This window comes from Rhinolophus ferrumequinum, chromosome 10 (genome assembly GCF_004115265.2).
Source record: "Rhinolophus ferrumequinum isolate MPI-CBG mRhiFer1 chromosome 10, mRhiFer1_v1.p, whole genome shotgun sequence".
Classification (NCBI taxonomy): domain Eukaryota; kingdom Metazoa; phylum Chordata; class Mammalia; order Chiroptera; family Rhinolophidae; genus Rhinolophus; species Rhinolophus ferrumequinum.
This window is the reverse complement of record NC_046293.1, coordinates 88,444,571-88,458,620: the sequence shown is the minus strand read 5'-3', so window position 1 is coordinate 88,458,620 and position 14,050 is coordinate 88,444,571. Positions and strand designations below refer to the sequence as shown.

At 37.0% G+C, this 14,050-nt stretch overlaps 1 protein-coding gene across 1 annotated transcript in view; it reads left to right on the top strand.

Moving 5' to 3' along the window:
- Positions 1–8,452: 8,452 nt before the first annotated feature.
- The window catches only part of KDM5A (lysine demethylase 5A), a 72,243-nt gene continuing 66,645 nt past the window's right edge, over positions 8,453–14,050 (top strand). Inside the window, 4 exon segments of the mRNA XM_033116795.1 lie at positions 8,453–8,929; positions 8,932–9,053; positions 11,597–11,674; positions 13,005–13,127. Of these exon segments, the coding sequence (XP_032972686.1) occupies positions 8,890–8,929; positions 8,932–9,053; positions 11,597–11,674; positions 13,005–13,127 (363 nt within the window). The 5' untranslated portion in view covers positions 8,453–8,889.

Below are 14,050 nucleotides of genomic sequence, written 5' to 3'. Positions count from 1 at the left end.
CTAGAGAAGCTGACATTAATCAGAATGGGAAGTACAAGGGGAAGAATATATTTGTAGGCTGTGAGAAGAGCAGCTGGGGAACACTACCTTAATATATTCTCCTGCCCCAGGGTTTTGCTTTCCTACCCCGCTTAGTCCTGGGGTGGATACATTTGACTGTTCTTGCCAATAATCTTACCTCTTTTTCTTTGCCTTCCTGTTGTAACTGTACTGATAATCCCTGCATTTAAGATTATTCTTACTATCCACCTTCTATGTATGCTGCTGGAGAATGGCTTACATTTATGGGAAATGATATCACCATAAATTTATGGTCTCCAACCTTAATTAAGCTCTCAGAAGTAAAGAACAACACTTCACAGAAAGTGTTTGCTCCTCCTCATTTCCACAGCAGCCATTTTAGACATTCATCATTTGCCTTAAGCCCCCAAGGCAGCCCTCCCAATACCTTCCTCTCTATTTCTCAATTCACCAACTGTCTCAACTTCTTGGCTTCTCACCCACTTACTTATCATTTCTGTATTTTTACTTCCTTCCTTCTTTCCCCCTGCTTTACAAACAGATGTGTTCCGTTCTCTTCATGCTCGCCTTTCTTTTATCTCTTTAGGGGCTTTGGTTTTTCTCATATATTCAACCTCCATTTTTTCTCCATTAGTTCTTTCTTCTCAGCACTTAGACAAACTTATCTCTCCTAGTTTGTAAAAACTTTCTTTGGTTCTACTTTGGTAACTTCCATCTTCCCATACCCTGCTTTTCCTCTACAACCAAGGAATCTTGAGTCTATGCTTGGATCCTTTTCTTCACCTCCCAACTCACTGGAAACTGGATTTTGACTCTGTAACTTGCTCTATGATCTACTAATTGCTAAATTTAGTGATAACTTCTTATCTTGTCTTATCTCACACGATCTCTTTCTGGCATTTTACACTGTCACCAATTTTTCACCTTTTCTCCAATTTTATTCACATGATGACTATGAAAACACTCTCAGATCTCTCTCTCCATTCATTCTTAGCATTGTATGCTGGTTTTTCTTCTTCTAGTGAAGGAACCATTACCTTCCTGGAAAAAATTAACTTTTAATTAGGTCCGTACAAATAACTAAAGAGCAAACTTTTAGTTTCTCTTAGTTGTGCAGGAGAAACCATAGGCTTCCCAGCAACAGTATATCTCAGATTAAGAACCAATATAATTGAAGGAGCATGTATTTAGTATGCTCCCATCTTCATTTAATGCTAAATTTAAGAAATAACAACTCTTGTCCTCTGAGAGATCACAAAAAAACAGGCAATGCACATACAAACACATTAAAGGAAATATGAGTACACAAAAAATACATAGCTATTCAGGGAGCCTACACCAAGAAAACAAAGAAATAATTACTAAGCATATTTTAGTTTTGAAAATCCACAGAGTAGACAGAAGATAGAAGACTAATATTTATCATCTCTCTATTATTATTATTATTATTATTATTATTATTATTATTTTTACTCTCATGTCTAGGTTGGTAAATAGAGAAAAAGGTTTCTGTTACCTGTCTCCTGTAAAGTCATGTGTGGTATAGGAAATTATTATTAAAGTCCTTGAAATAAATTTGGGCTAATCCAAACCAATTATGAGAAAATACTTCACTCAGTTTTTTAATTAAAAGCTCTTGGTACATTACTTCACAAATTACACAAATATTTTGGTAAAAACATATTTAGAGATTAAAATATGTTTTACCTAGCTAAATGATTTTTTTTACAGTACACTTTGAATGTTACACTAGTTAGTCTATGGAATAAACGCAATTTGTTGTTTACCCGCACTTGCAATAGGGGATATCAAATTAAAATTCCAAACTAAATCATAATCCAAGAAAGACAGCAAAGGACCTTGTAAACTGAAAAACACAGACTATTTCCATAATATATATCCATGGTCTTACTGCTGACTAGAACAATTCATAATGCACCCAAATTCATTGATAATCTTGTACCTTGCCTTACAACAGCCCGTTAGCTCCTCAGTAGAAAAGAATAGGTGATTAGGAATCCATTAAAGGTCATGCAAGTGTAAATAATATTCAAGTAAATAATACTAATGTCTTGGGTAGAACAGAGCTGTGTGCACTTTGAGGGAAGGTAGACAGACTAAAAAGGAACGTGCAAATAATCTGATTGTAGATACTTTAATGAAGGGAGGACAATAGAAAGTGATAATTGACAAGTAGTTTCTGTAGACCTCAATTTTAGGTGCAAATATTTTCACTCATTATCTTGAAGAAGAGATAAAAAAACTTGTTTCAAAAATTGTGGAACTTTAAAACAATGGTGAAACCAAGGATAAAGTTCGGTTAGTATGGGATAGTATTCCCATACTGGAGAAGAAAAAGAACGCATGCACAGAAGAGCTTTGGTTAACAGACTACATTTATACCAGAATTTTGAACGTAGTGACTAACAGATCTTTCATGTAAACATTAAGATGTATAAAAGGAAGTTATTAAGGAAAGGATTAGTTCAACAATGCATGGCAGTATTTCATAAGAATTTGGAGATAACTTATAAATCTCAGGTTTACATTATGTTCAATGGCTCTGAACATAATCTAGGTAAAGTGATCTAAAGATTTTTAAATGCAGTATTTCAAATGATGATTGTTTCCCTGCCCCCTTCTTTTACCTCCTCCCCCACTCCAGCTCAAGCCGTTGTTTCTCAGTCTAGTTGTGTAGGACACAGCTCCCTGGCCCATGCTGGTATGATGAGCTTTGCGCTCCCCGGGGCTGAGGTAGTCGGTCGCCAGTCATCGGTGGGCCACTCACAGCAGCTCTGGCTGGCTGCCGGTCACTCTTGCTGCTGCCACTCACACCGGCCGCTGATAGCAGCACACAGTAGCCCACAGCAGCCCAGTTCCAGGGAGAGCCGTTGTTCACAATCTTAGCTGTAGAGGTGCAGCTTACTGGCCCATGTGGGATTCGAACCAGCGGCCTCGGGCGTTAGGTGCAGGGCACTCCAACCACTTGAGCCACTGGGCCCGCCCACAAGTATGTATTTCTATTAATTGAGTCTGTTGACTTTTACTTTCTCTAGTTTGTTGTATAAATAACAATTTTTGTCTGTTTTCTAAATACTAAATCTGAGTTTTCTAACTATAATGCCTTTTCCAAACCCTATTCTGACACACAAGTAAGAAGCACTGGTTTAAAGTGATGTTCAAACATAGCACTGGTGGGAGCTAAATGGAAATGTTTACTGAACTGAATTGTTGAACGTAATCGAATTCAATCACAGATCACCAGATGCAAAATAAACTGTCATTACTTTGGCCTAAATGAATGTAAAGGTTTGTTAACTATATTTGATTTCTTGTAATGTTAAAGTATGTAAGAGAACCCATTTTAATGCATTTTGGAAGAATCTAGTTTAAAATTTAAATGTTTAAATAGTTAATAAGCAAAGACCTGTTGCTGAAACTGTTGCTTTCATAGGTTATTTACTTTTCTTTTTTAAGCAGGTCTCCCCTAGCCTTTCCATCCCTTATTATGTTAATTCAAATTATAGGACAAACCAGCAGTTCTCAAAGTGTTGTCCACAGATCCCTGTTTGTCCTCAGACCCCTACTGGTCCCTGAAATACTTTCTGAAGATCTCGAAGTGAAAATTGTTTTTATATTAATACTAAGATGCTATTTGCCTTTTTTACTGTTGACTTTTGCACTGATGGTACAAAAGCAATGGTGGGTAAAACTGCTGGTCCCGTGGCCATGAATTATGGCAAAGACACCAAACTATACTAGTAGTTATTGTCTTAATCACACACACTCATGGTTTGTTTATTGTTTTTTTTAAGCCAGTTTCATTTAAGAATTCCCATGATGAAGCAGCAAAAATGATTAGTTTTAATACACCTTGACTCTTGAATATATGTCTTTTTAAATAGTCTGTGTGATGAAGTAGGAAGTACACATGTAGCACTTCTGCTGCACACAAAAGTAGGAGGGCTTGCTCAAGGAAAAGCACTTATGAGCTAAACTGGCCACTTTTTTTATGGAATATCAGGAGGCCTAACAGACAGACTATGGCTATTCAGATCTAAGTATTTGAAAGACATTTTCTTGAAAAAGAAAAATATGAGTCCAACTCTTCAATGGAAACAACTAATGTTATTTGATGATGAAAATTTCAAATTTCAGGTGAAAATTATAGTTTTGGAAACTTGTTTCTGTCACTAGGAGTTTGACAAATTTTCAGAAGATCAATGAGGATATCTTTGTGATTTTTATAAATGATGTATAATGATATGTGTCAACATTAGGAAGATCTGTATAACTCAGTGAACCAATATTTTCTAAACGATCAATGAATGATGTTACAAAATCATAACTGAGTAAAAAAATCCATTCAAGGGCAATGTTGACTACCATTCTAATGTAACAGAGTACAAAACATCCATCGATAAAGTTTAAATTCCACATTGCCAACCTTTAAGAAATAACAGTTATCTGAAAAAGCTAAATATTTAAAATATATTTCTCCCTTTTTCCAACTACATATCTGTGTGATGCTAGATGTTCTTCATATACTTCAACTAAAACAACATATCATAACAGATTGAATGCAGAAACAGATATGAGAATCCAAATTGATCCCCTAAGCTAAATATTTTAAATTTTTTCAAAAAATGTAAATCAATGCCACTCTTCTCATTAATTTGTTTTGGAAAATATTCTTATTTATAAAATATATTTATATTAACGTGTGTAATAGCTAATTTTATGTGTCAACTGGGAGCGTGTCTTTGGATGAGATTAATATTTAATCAATGAATTTTGGGCAAAGCATATTTGCCTGCCATACTGTGGGTGGGCCTCATCCAATCGTTGAAGGACTGAATAGAACAAAAAGCCAGCCTCCCAAAACAAGATGGAATTCTCCTGCAGACTGCCCTCAGCCTTCACCTGTGCCATCAGCTGTCCTTGGCCGTTAGCCTGCCAGCTCACACTGCAGATTTGGGACTTGCCGCCTTCATAATCGCATGAGCCAACTCCTCATCATAAATTTCTTTCTATCTATATACATATCTTATTGGTCTTGTTTCTCTGGAGAATGTAATCCAACATGTAATGGGTTTATTATTTTTATTTTTAAATGAATATTTTAAACATTTAGTTTTAATTTCTAATATAATAAATACCTATATGTAATCCATAAACAAGACCTTTTTAGGGTTCCCAATTATTTTTTAAGACTGTAAAGGGGTCCTGAATCCAAAAATGTTTGAGAACCACTGGTAAAAACTCTGTTTAAAATAAAATGGCCTTAAAAAGTAATTTTGGGGGCAGCTGGTTAGCTCAGTTGGTTAGAGTGCAAGCTGCACTTAACAACAAGGTTGCCAGTTTGATCCCCACATGGGCCACTGTGAGCTGCACCCTTACAACTAGACTGAAACAACTATTTGACTTGGAGCTGATGGATCCTGGAAAAACACACTTTAATAATAAATAAAAGTTTTAAAAAATATTTTTTAAAAAAGAACTGGTTAAATAATGAAAATAACACCTTTAAAACTACAGCTATACTCAACTGTTCTGTCCAGAGACTCAAATACTATGGACAGTCAATTTAACATCTTGTGTGGAGAATACCCTCATAGGAGCTGATAAAACACGACTTTTGCACTGTTACAATAGTGATTCTCAAAGGGGTGGGCATGAGGGTGAGGTTGGGTAAAACTCCTTGAGGGGAGCATCAGAATCTGAGGTGGGTAAAACTGGAGAAGGATTTTCCATCCCCAGAAGAGATATTTACGGCTCTTCTCTTATAGACTCACTGATAGCAGAAGAGACTGCTACAGATTTCTCAGGAGTATCAAAGCAAATACAAATGCCTGAGAATCTTACTCTATGATTTTATACTCTACTAGGGAAATAGTTTAAAATAACAGGTATAAAGTATTACTTGAAAGAATACAGGAAATAAATGGGAACAATCAAACCTTTTGGAAGTTTGTGCTTATACTGAGAGTCTATCAGGGCCTTGCTGCTCTAATAATAATGTTAAAGCAAAACCATTATATTTTAATTCAACATTTCATGAAATGAATTATTTCAATATTATTTGTTTTACTTAGAATTTCATTATTTCTCCCTTTTTGTGTGAATAATATGGTGTCCAGATTTAAGTAGTAAAAAATCCTCGATTTTGTTGTGTCTCATTATAATTGTATGTAATGAATCACACCTTTCTTTCTCTACATCTCTTTGCAGTGTTATATTGTTGCTCTTCCTGTCAAGAAATGGAAATAATTTTACTACCCTCTTGAAGCGGGGCTCGCCTGTATGACTTGCTTTGATCAACAGAATGTGATAGAAGTGACCTTGTATATTTTGGAGTCTAGACTTTAGGCCTAGGCATCCACTATCATAGTCTTGGAATGTTAAGATGACATACTATGAAAAAGGCCTGTCTACCTTACCAAGGATGAGAAGTCATGTGAACTGAGCCTTCCCAACCAACATGCCAGATATGTAAGTGAGGTCATCTTGGATCCTCCAACTGCAGTCAAGCTGTCAGATGACTGTAGCTGCATGAATGATCCCAGGTGAAACCATGAGATCACCAGATTGCCAACCCATAGAATTGTAATAATAAAGTTTTCATTTTCATCCACAAAGTTTTGAGATGGTTTGTTACACAACAAAGGCTAACAAACAGAACTATTCCCTCAAAGTGTTTGTGTATGGGGTTTAGACTGGTGGATATGAGCAACTAACTTTTGTGGATGCTATAATCAAACAGAGGGATATTACATATCACATCCTAGTAGAGTCTCAAATAAAATTTATAGTATGCAAATGTAGGACGAGGCAATGAAACACAAGGTAAATTTATTGGGTGGATCTATTCATTCATTCAACAGATATTTATTGCACACATTCTAAATACCGAGCACTATTCTAGGAGCTGGGGCTAGAAAGTCAGTAAGACAGACACTTCCCCTGACTTCGTATAGCTTACAGTCTGAGGAAGAAAGGCAATTAAACAAGCAACTTCAAAAAGTTTGAAAGTACAGGCTCCTGCTGACTAAACAAATTTAGAGTATTAGGAATGGCTTTCCAGAGGAAGTGGTCTTTAAGTTGATACATGAAGGAGGAGTAGAAATTTAGTCAGAAAGGGGATATGGGAAACTGTGGGGTGGGGTCAGGAGTACAAATATGTTCCAACAGAGGAAATATTATTTATAAAGGCTCAGAGGTGAAAGTATGGTGCATTAAGACCACTACAAAAATTTCTGTGTAGTGTGTGGAGAAGCATATGAGATGAAGGTTGGGAGTAGGACAGCAAATAATAATAATTCGTTTGGAGGTGTTGAGTTTAGCAATGAAAAATGACAAGATGAATTATAGATTTTATACAAAGCAATCTGACAACTGAATGCAGGGAGATTTGACAAGGGCAAGAGCTGAGCTGTTAACATAGTTCAGATGAGAAAGAATTTCAATTAGGACAGTGATAAGGATGGAGAGACGTGGGTGGATTTAAGATTTTTAGAATCTCCAGACTTGAAAGACAATTGTACAGGGGTAGTAACGGAGCAGGAGTTAAGGATTATTTTAGATTTTTGCCTCTGGCAACTGAGTAGATGGATGAAGTCATGGAAACTGGAAACACCGAAAAAACAGTGGGGAATTAACTGTGAGTTCAAGTTTACCAACTGGAGTTGTCTACTAGGAAGCTACATGTACTGCCTTACAATTTAGGAGAGAAGCCTAGGATGGAAATAGAGATTTGAGAGTCATCAGCCATAGTTGGCAATTTAGGTCCTGGGGGTAGCTGAGAGTGCACAGGGAGTATGAGAACGAGCCCAGGGAAGTAAGTCTCCCTTTCAACAAATACCAGGAACTACACTCTCACGGTTTCTTTAGTCCTTTCTACGTTATTCGCCATGATTTGGAGGAAGTGGAGATGGACACAGGCACAGAGATTTTGAAGCAAGGTCGGAACAGTTGCGGTAACTTTTACACCAAATTGAGAAAGGATTTCTGAGTATGTGGTGCTACAGGAAAATGATTGCTGTTGCGATGACTTGGGGGTTGGCAACGTTGGAAAAGCAAGGTCAAGAGCCGCTGGTCCTATGCGGGCAAAACGTAATTCTGCCGGCCCGCAGGATTTGGGGCATGGGTTCCACCGAACTTGTTGTCATGGAGACAGGCGGATATAAAGTGGTCAAGAGACACTGTCGGAAGACTTAAAAAAAAGAGAGAGAGAGAGAGAACTGAAAAGGTTAGTTACTTGGAAAATGTCAGACAAGTAGGTTAAATTAAGCCGCGAAGCATTAGCAGTAAAGGAGGGTTAAGCTGGGTTTCTTTTTCCGTCCATTTATACACAAAGGGGAACCGGACCCACCTCACCGGAAGCAGAACCTCTGCCCTACGGGCCATTACACATTCCTCCGCGCCGGAAGAGCGCGTGCTGACTCCTTCCGAGGGCTTCGCGTCTTAGGCGAGACAGCGGGACCTTCAAGGTGCGCGGCTTGGAGTGGTCGGAGCGCGCGGAACTTTCACGGACAAGGAGACAAGGAACAACGCTGGGCTGCGGGGGAAGGGAGAGAGGAGGACGGTGGTTCACGAGGCGTCGCGTTGCCGCGGAGGGATTCTGTTTCTTGGGGTGGCGGAGGGATTTTACAGTACGTTAACTTCCGGAAAGTCCTGGCCCCGTGAGGAAAAGCCCCGAAGGAAACAATAACAAACGAGAGGAGGAAGCGATTCTGGGGTTCCTGTGTTGAGCAGTTCTTGTCGGAGAAGATGAGCTTCGGCCCCTGTCAGGGGACGTGAAAGGCTTTGGTGGGCTTCAGCCGGCCTTTCTCCACCTGTTTTCCCCACTGGGGCCCCCCGGGTATTGCCATGGCGGCTGTGGGGACGGGGGGCTACGCGGCGGAGTTCGTGCCCCCCCGGAGTGCCCAGTCTTTGAGCCCAGCTGGGAGGAGTTCACAGACCCGCTCAGCTTTATCGGCCGCATCCGGCCTCTGGCAGAGAAAACCGGCATCTGCAAAATCCGACCGCCCAAGGTACCGGCCTCTGAGGAGCGGGGAGAAGAGAATGGGGGAGTCGATACACTTGGTTTAGCTTTACTCTTCCGCTCCTTCTGCCCTTTCGTATTCACTGTCCTTCATTTTTCTCAACAACTAGAAGCCAAGTTTCTGGATGTGTTTGCCTTGGTTTCTTTTGATATAGGCTTGTCTGAACGCGGGAGTGGTGTCCCTGGGGCCTTTCCGCCTAGAACTTGGGAACGGATACTTTTCTTCTTTGGATTGTGGGCAAGGATGACAAGGCTTTAGGCCTTTCGTTGGCGGTTAAGGTGTTTGAAGAATTATGGCATGACACGTCCTACACTCATGTTCAGTCCTCACTACGGTACGATAGTAAAAACTGCCCTCCGTCGGCTATTTATCCCAGCCCTATGAACGCTTAATTTACTAAATATTTGCAGGCCTCATCTCAGGGCTAAGATTTCTTAGACGGTAATTTGAGCTCTAGTTGTCCCCTAGGATGGGATCACCAAACAAGAACCCCAGACTGATTACTGCCGCAGTGAAAAAGTATTCCCCAGTGAAAGAGAAGGAACAGCATTTAATTTTGAAAGTGTAGAGGTTTAGGAAGAATTTGTCAGTGATGGATGTGGAAGAAAACGTTGAAATCTTTTGATAAAGGGAACCGTGGGTCAAAGATTTACGAATCGCAATTATTGCAAATACCTGGGTTTCCCTATAGGTTAATTATTCTCAGTCTTTAAGGTAAGGAAAGCAGATACTACCCCTTGTTTGGGGGAAATAGTGCCTCAAGAGGTGGAGTGATTTGCTCAAGGTCAAAGGATTTTTTGACCCATGAGACCAGCGCTTTCCAAATGATGTCCCTGGTGCACCTGCACCAGGGTCAGCCGGCTGCTTGTTAAAATGCAGATTGCTAGGCTCGGTTCCCAGACTGGAATTATAATCGTTTCTGAATGTGGAAAGTCTGGAATCTGCTTTGCTCGCAAGCATTCGCACGTGATTTTTCCCCCGTCCTAAAGTCGTTTTATTTAGATTTCAAACAAACCAAAGAGAAGAGGTGACTATAAGTTAATCCATTCACTCCGGAGCTGGGAAACTTGCAGATGATTCTTAATGCGTATTCAAGTTTGTGAACTATTGCCTTAACGCTTTTTAAAGGGATGCCTTGCTTTATGTTTTGTCTACTAGTAATAAAAATAAAATATTAAGTATGTTACCCATATTGCATTTTAAAAACAGCTACTGTAATCAGACTACTGTAGTGGTGTGCACCACAGTAAATAAAAAGTTGAGATGAGTGGGAGGAGGGAGAAGCTAATTTAGCACTTCATTTAATATTCTTTGAAGCCCTAGTAGGTAAATAAAGTCTCAATTTATAGATGAGGCAAGTCTGGATAAGTTAACTTATGAAATGTATGATTTGGGGCATGTGGCAAAGTAGATTTTGTACTCAGGTCAATCTGTTTGCTTCTAAAACCCAGACATGCCATTCCCATTATAATAAATGAATTTGATTAAAATTATAGACTGTCATTTAGAAGCAAAGCATTAACAGATAATTGCTATGATGAGTGATGATACTTGCATTGCCATCCTCCAAAAGCTTCACTTAACTCTTTTTCTATCAAAATTACCTAATATTGACAAAAAACTTAAGCACTGCAGTGTTTCCTAAACCATATTTTCATCTACTCTGTCTTCTGTGAGTTAGAAACTCTGTTCAGGGTTCCTTTTGGTTAAAGACAAAAACCCAAAACAATATAGGGTTTTTTTGTTACTTAAAAGAAGGTTGACAGACTTTATATATAGTCATGTTATTGAAAATTTCAATTAATTTCATTTCAGTATTTGTGGATTTTTTTAGTTTCCAAGGTAAGATAAATTTTTTTAGTACCCAGATTTTTAAACATATTTATTATTTAAACCAAATCAAGCTATGTTCTCTAGAACCCTACTTGAAATATGCTATCTCATTTCAGTTATACCACATCCCCAATCTGGAAATTGTCCTTGTTCTAGTGGGTTTGCTTATTTTTATTTATTTTTTTAATATTTGGGTGCCCACAAGCTGGGCTTTGAACAAAACATTTATATAACGTAGACTGTAAAGTGCTGTGTCACATTACACATGAATGAAAGAAACATTACCCAATTATATAAGCACTTTAAAATACTACTTTTTAATCTTTAATTGTACCCATTTTTGTTTCTTTCAAATTCTGTTTTCCTTTTTAATTTGTAAACTTGAATGTTTACTGGGCACTGTATTGAGATACATGAGCTCACTGCATACCACTTGAGTAACTGGGGATGTAATTGTGGACTATAAGTAATGGGACTGGTGAGATTTGACGATTTATAGATAAAATAATTTTAACACTAAGAATGTTAGAGATAAGTAATTGGAGATACTAAAAATATTACTTTCTGTCTCTACAATAAAGAAGACTTATAAATTGTTGTTATCATCATGATTTCTGACAACTCACCCCTTAAATTGAAAGAAGGAATAATGCATTCCTTGCTTGTATACCAATATGCTTAACAATCTTTCTATTTAGGATTGGCAACCTCCATTTGCATGTGAAGTAAAAAGCTTTCGATTCACTCCCAGAGTCCAGCGCCTGAATGAACTTGAGGTGAGTGTTATATCACCACTTCTGCCTCCTGATTCAATCTTTATGTCAGGGCTCCCAGTAGAAAACTTTGAGAAACTCATGCACGAGGGCTCAGAATTCATGTTAGTTAATTGGGATTGAATGGAAGGAAATTTCTGATTAAAAAAATTATTTCAAGTAGCTGTTATAGTTTTTCCACTTAACTGGCATTATGGGAGACGATCTGGAATTCTTAAGTTGTACTTTCTTCAGTGCTTATTATTCTAAAATATTTTGTTAATGTTGGAAGATCCCGCCGCCTGTGGTCTTTGGAAAATGTTTTTTAAAATTCTATATATATTAAAAAAAACCCTAGTTTTCAGCGGTGTTTTTTTTTGGCTTTAAAAGAACTTTTCCAGGACTGTTAATCTGATTTATTAAGATCTGACTTTGACTATCACTAATCTCTCTAAAGCATTGTTTTTCTTGTCTGTCAGATTTTCTGTGTTTATTTTTCAATGATTCCACTTATCTGAAATACTTTTTTTATTTATCAATTACAATTGATACTACAATTGATAATCAGTATTTTATATTAGTTTCAGAAATACAGCATAGTGGTCAGACATTTATATAACTGACAAAGTGATCCCCTTGCTAAGTCTGGAACCAACCTGGCACCATACATAGTTATTACAATATTATTGACTATATTCCCTATGCTGTACTTTACATCCCCATGACTATTTTGTAATTACCAATTTGTAGTTCTTAATCCCTTCACCTTTTACACCCAGCCCCCATGCCAGATTTTCAGAAGATTCCTCAGTGTGGTTAAACACTGTTTCAGAGTACAAAAGAGAAATCTTAGCTAAAGCTTAATATGTCATGCTGAGGTTTCTTTTTTTTTTTCTTCATGCTCCTAAAACATTTCCTGAGATTTTAATACATATTTTATTTCCTTAAGTCTCTTGTAATTAGATACTTCCCAAAGGATCTTAATATCAATCAGGTAGAGAGTTACTGTATCTTAAGTATGTATATTATCTACCGATGAAATGGCAGATTCAAAATGCTTAGAAACAAAATAATCCCATTTACTAAATTTTCTAATTAGCTTAAAGTTAAGCAAACTTCCCAAAATTGCTTTGATTGATAATAACTGTTCACATATTTTAGAGTAACTGTTTTTACTTTAATGAATAAAGTTTATTAGAAATATTTTGCATGTTTATTATTAGCTTGGTTTACAAGCTTGGACTAAGTAATAATGTAAAGTCTGAATTTTTTTAGAGAAATGAATACCTTTATTAAATAAAACACATTTATTTTCAACTGTAACATATTTCTAATTTCTGTATTTTAATCTTAGGCAATGACCAGAGTGAGACTGGACTTCTTAGATCAATTAGCAAAATTTTGGGAACTTCAAGGATCTACTTTGAAGATCCCTGTGGTGGAGAGAAAAATCCTGGATCTGTATGCTTTGAGCAAGGTGAAGCTTTTACTTGGTTTAGAAATTGGAACAGAGATTAGTGACTTTATAAAATTAGGAGTTTCAAATAAACTAGATGGAAAACATCACTTCCTGTGTAGGATTTGTTTAATAATGAAATGCAAGCATGACTAAATGGAAGTGGGAGATCTAAAAGTTATTCGTCAAATAAACTACTTTATAATTTATTATGATAGTAATATTTAATGATTCACTCAAATTAGTAGGCTTTGTGAGACGCGATAATACAAAAGAAATGACACAAACCTACCAGTATTTTGTGTTGAGTGTATAATGTCTTATGTTGAACTTGTTATCTTTTTCTGATTTATTAATTGTAAATTTGGTATATTAAACAGATTCTTACATGTGGTTCATATCAGTTGCATTAATACCTGTAATAGCGTTAATGGATAACTGAGGCCAGCATTATCCAGTAGAATGAACAATAGCTCAAAAAATTAAAGGTGAAGTGTTTAGACTTCACCTGTTTGCTTAAATTTACTTTCATGGAAAAGGTTTTACTTTCATGGAAAAAAGTGATCATTGAAATTATTTTTTATAATACGTTTTAAAACTAACGTCAGATCAGAATTCTCTAAAAATTTTGTTTTTTGTTATATACTAATAATTCCGGGAAATGTAATCTTATACTAAAATACAGTTCTAGGTTTGTTTTATCAGTCCGGTAATGATGTCAGTAATTAAGCACTGTGCTAAGAATTTTCTATTTCAGTTGTATGAAAATCTTAACGCTACCAAAGGGCAAATTACAGTGGATTTGAGGGGTGGGTTTGTATCTTATAGCGAACCATTAGGGTAAAAAATTTGGTTTAAGAATTCTCTTTTTTGACAATTAAAAGATAAACATTAGATTTACTCTGATGGTAAATTAGGTTGCATTGTTGGTTTTACAGAGTTAT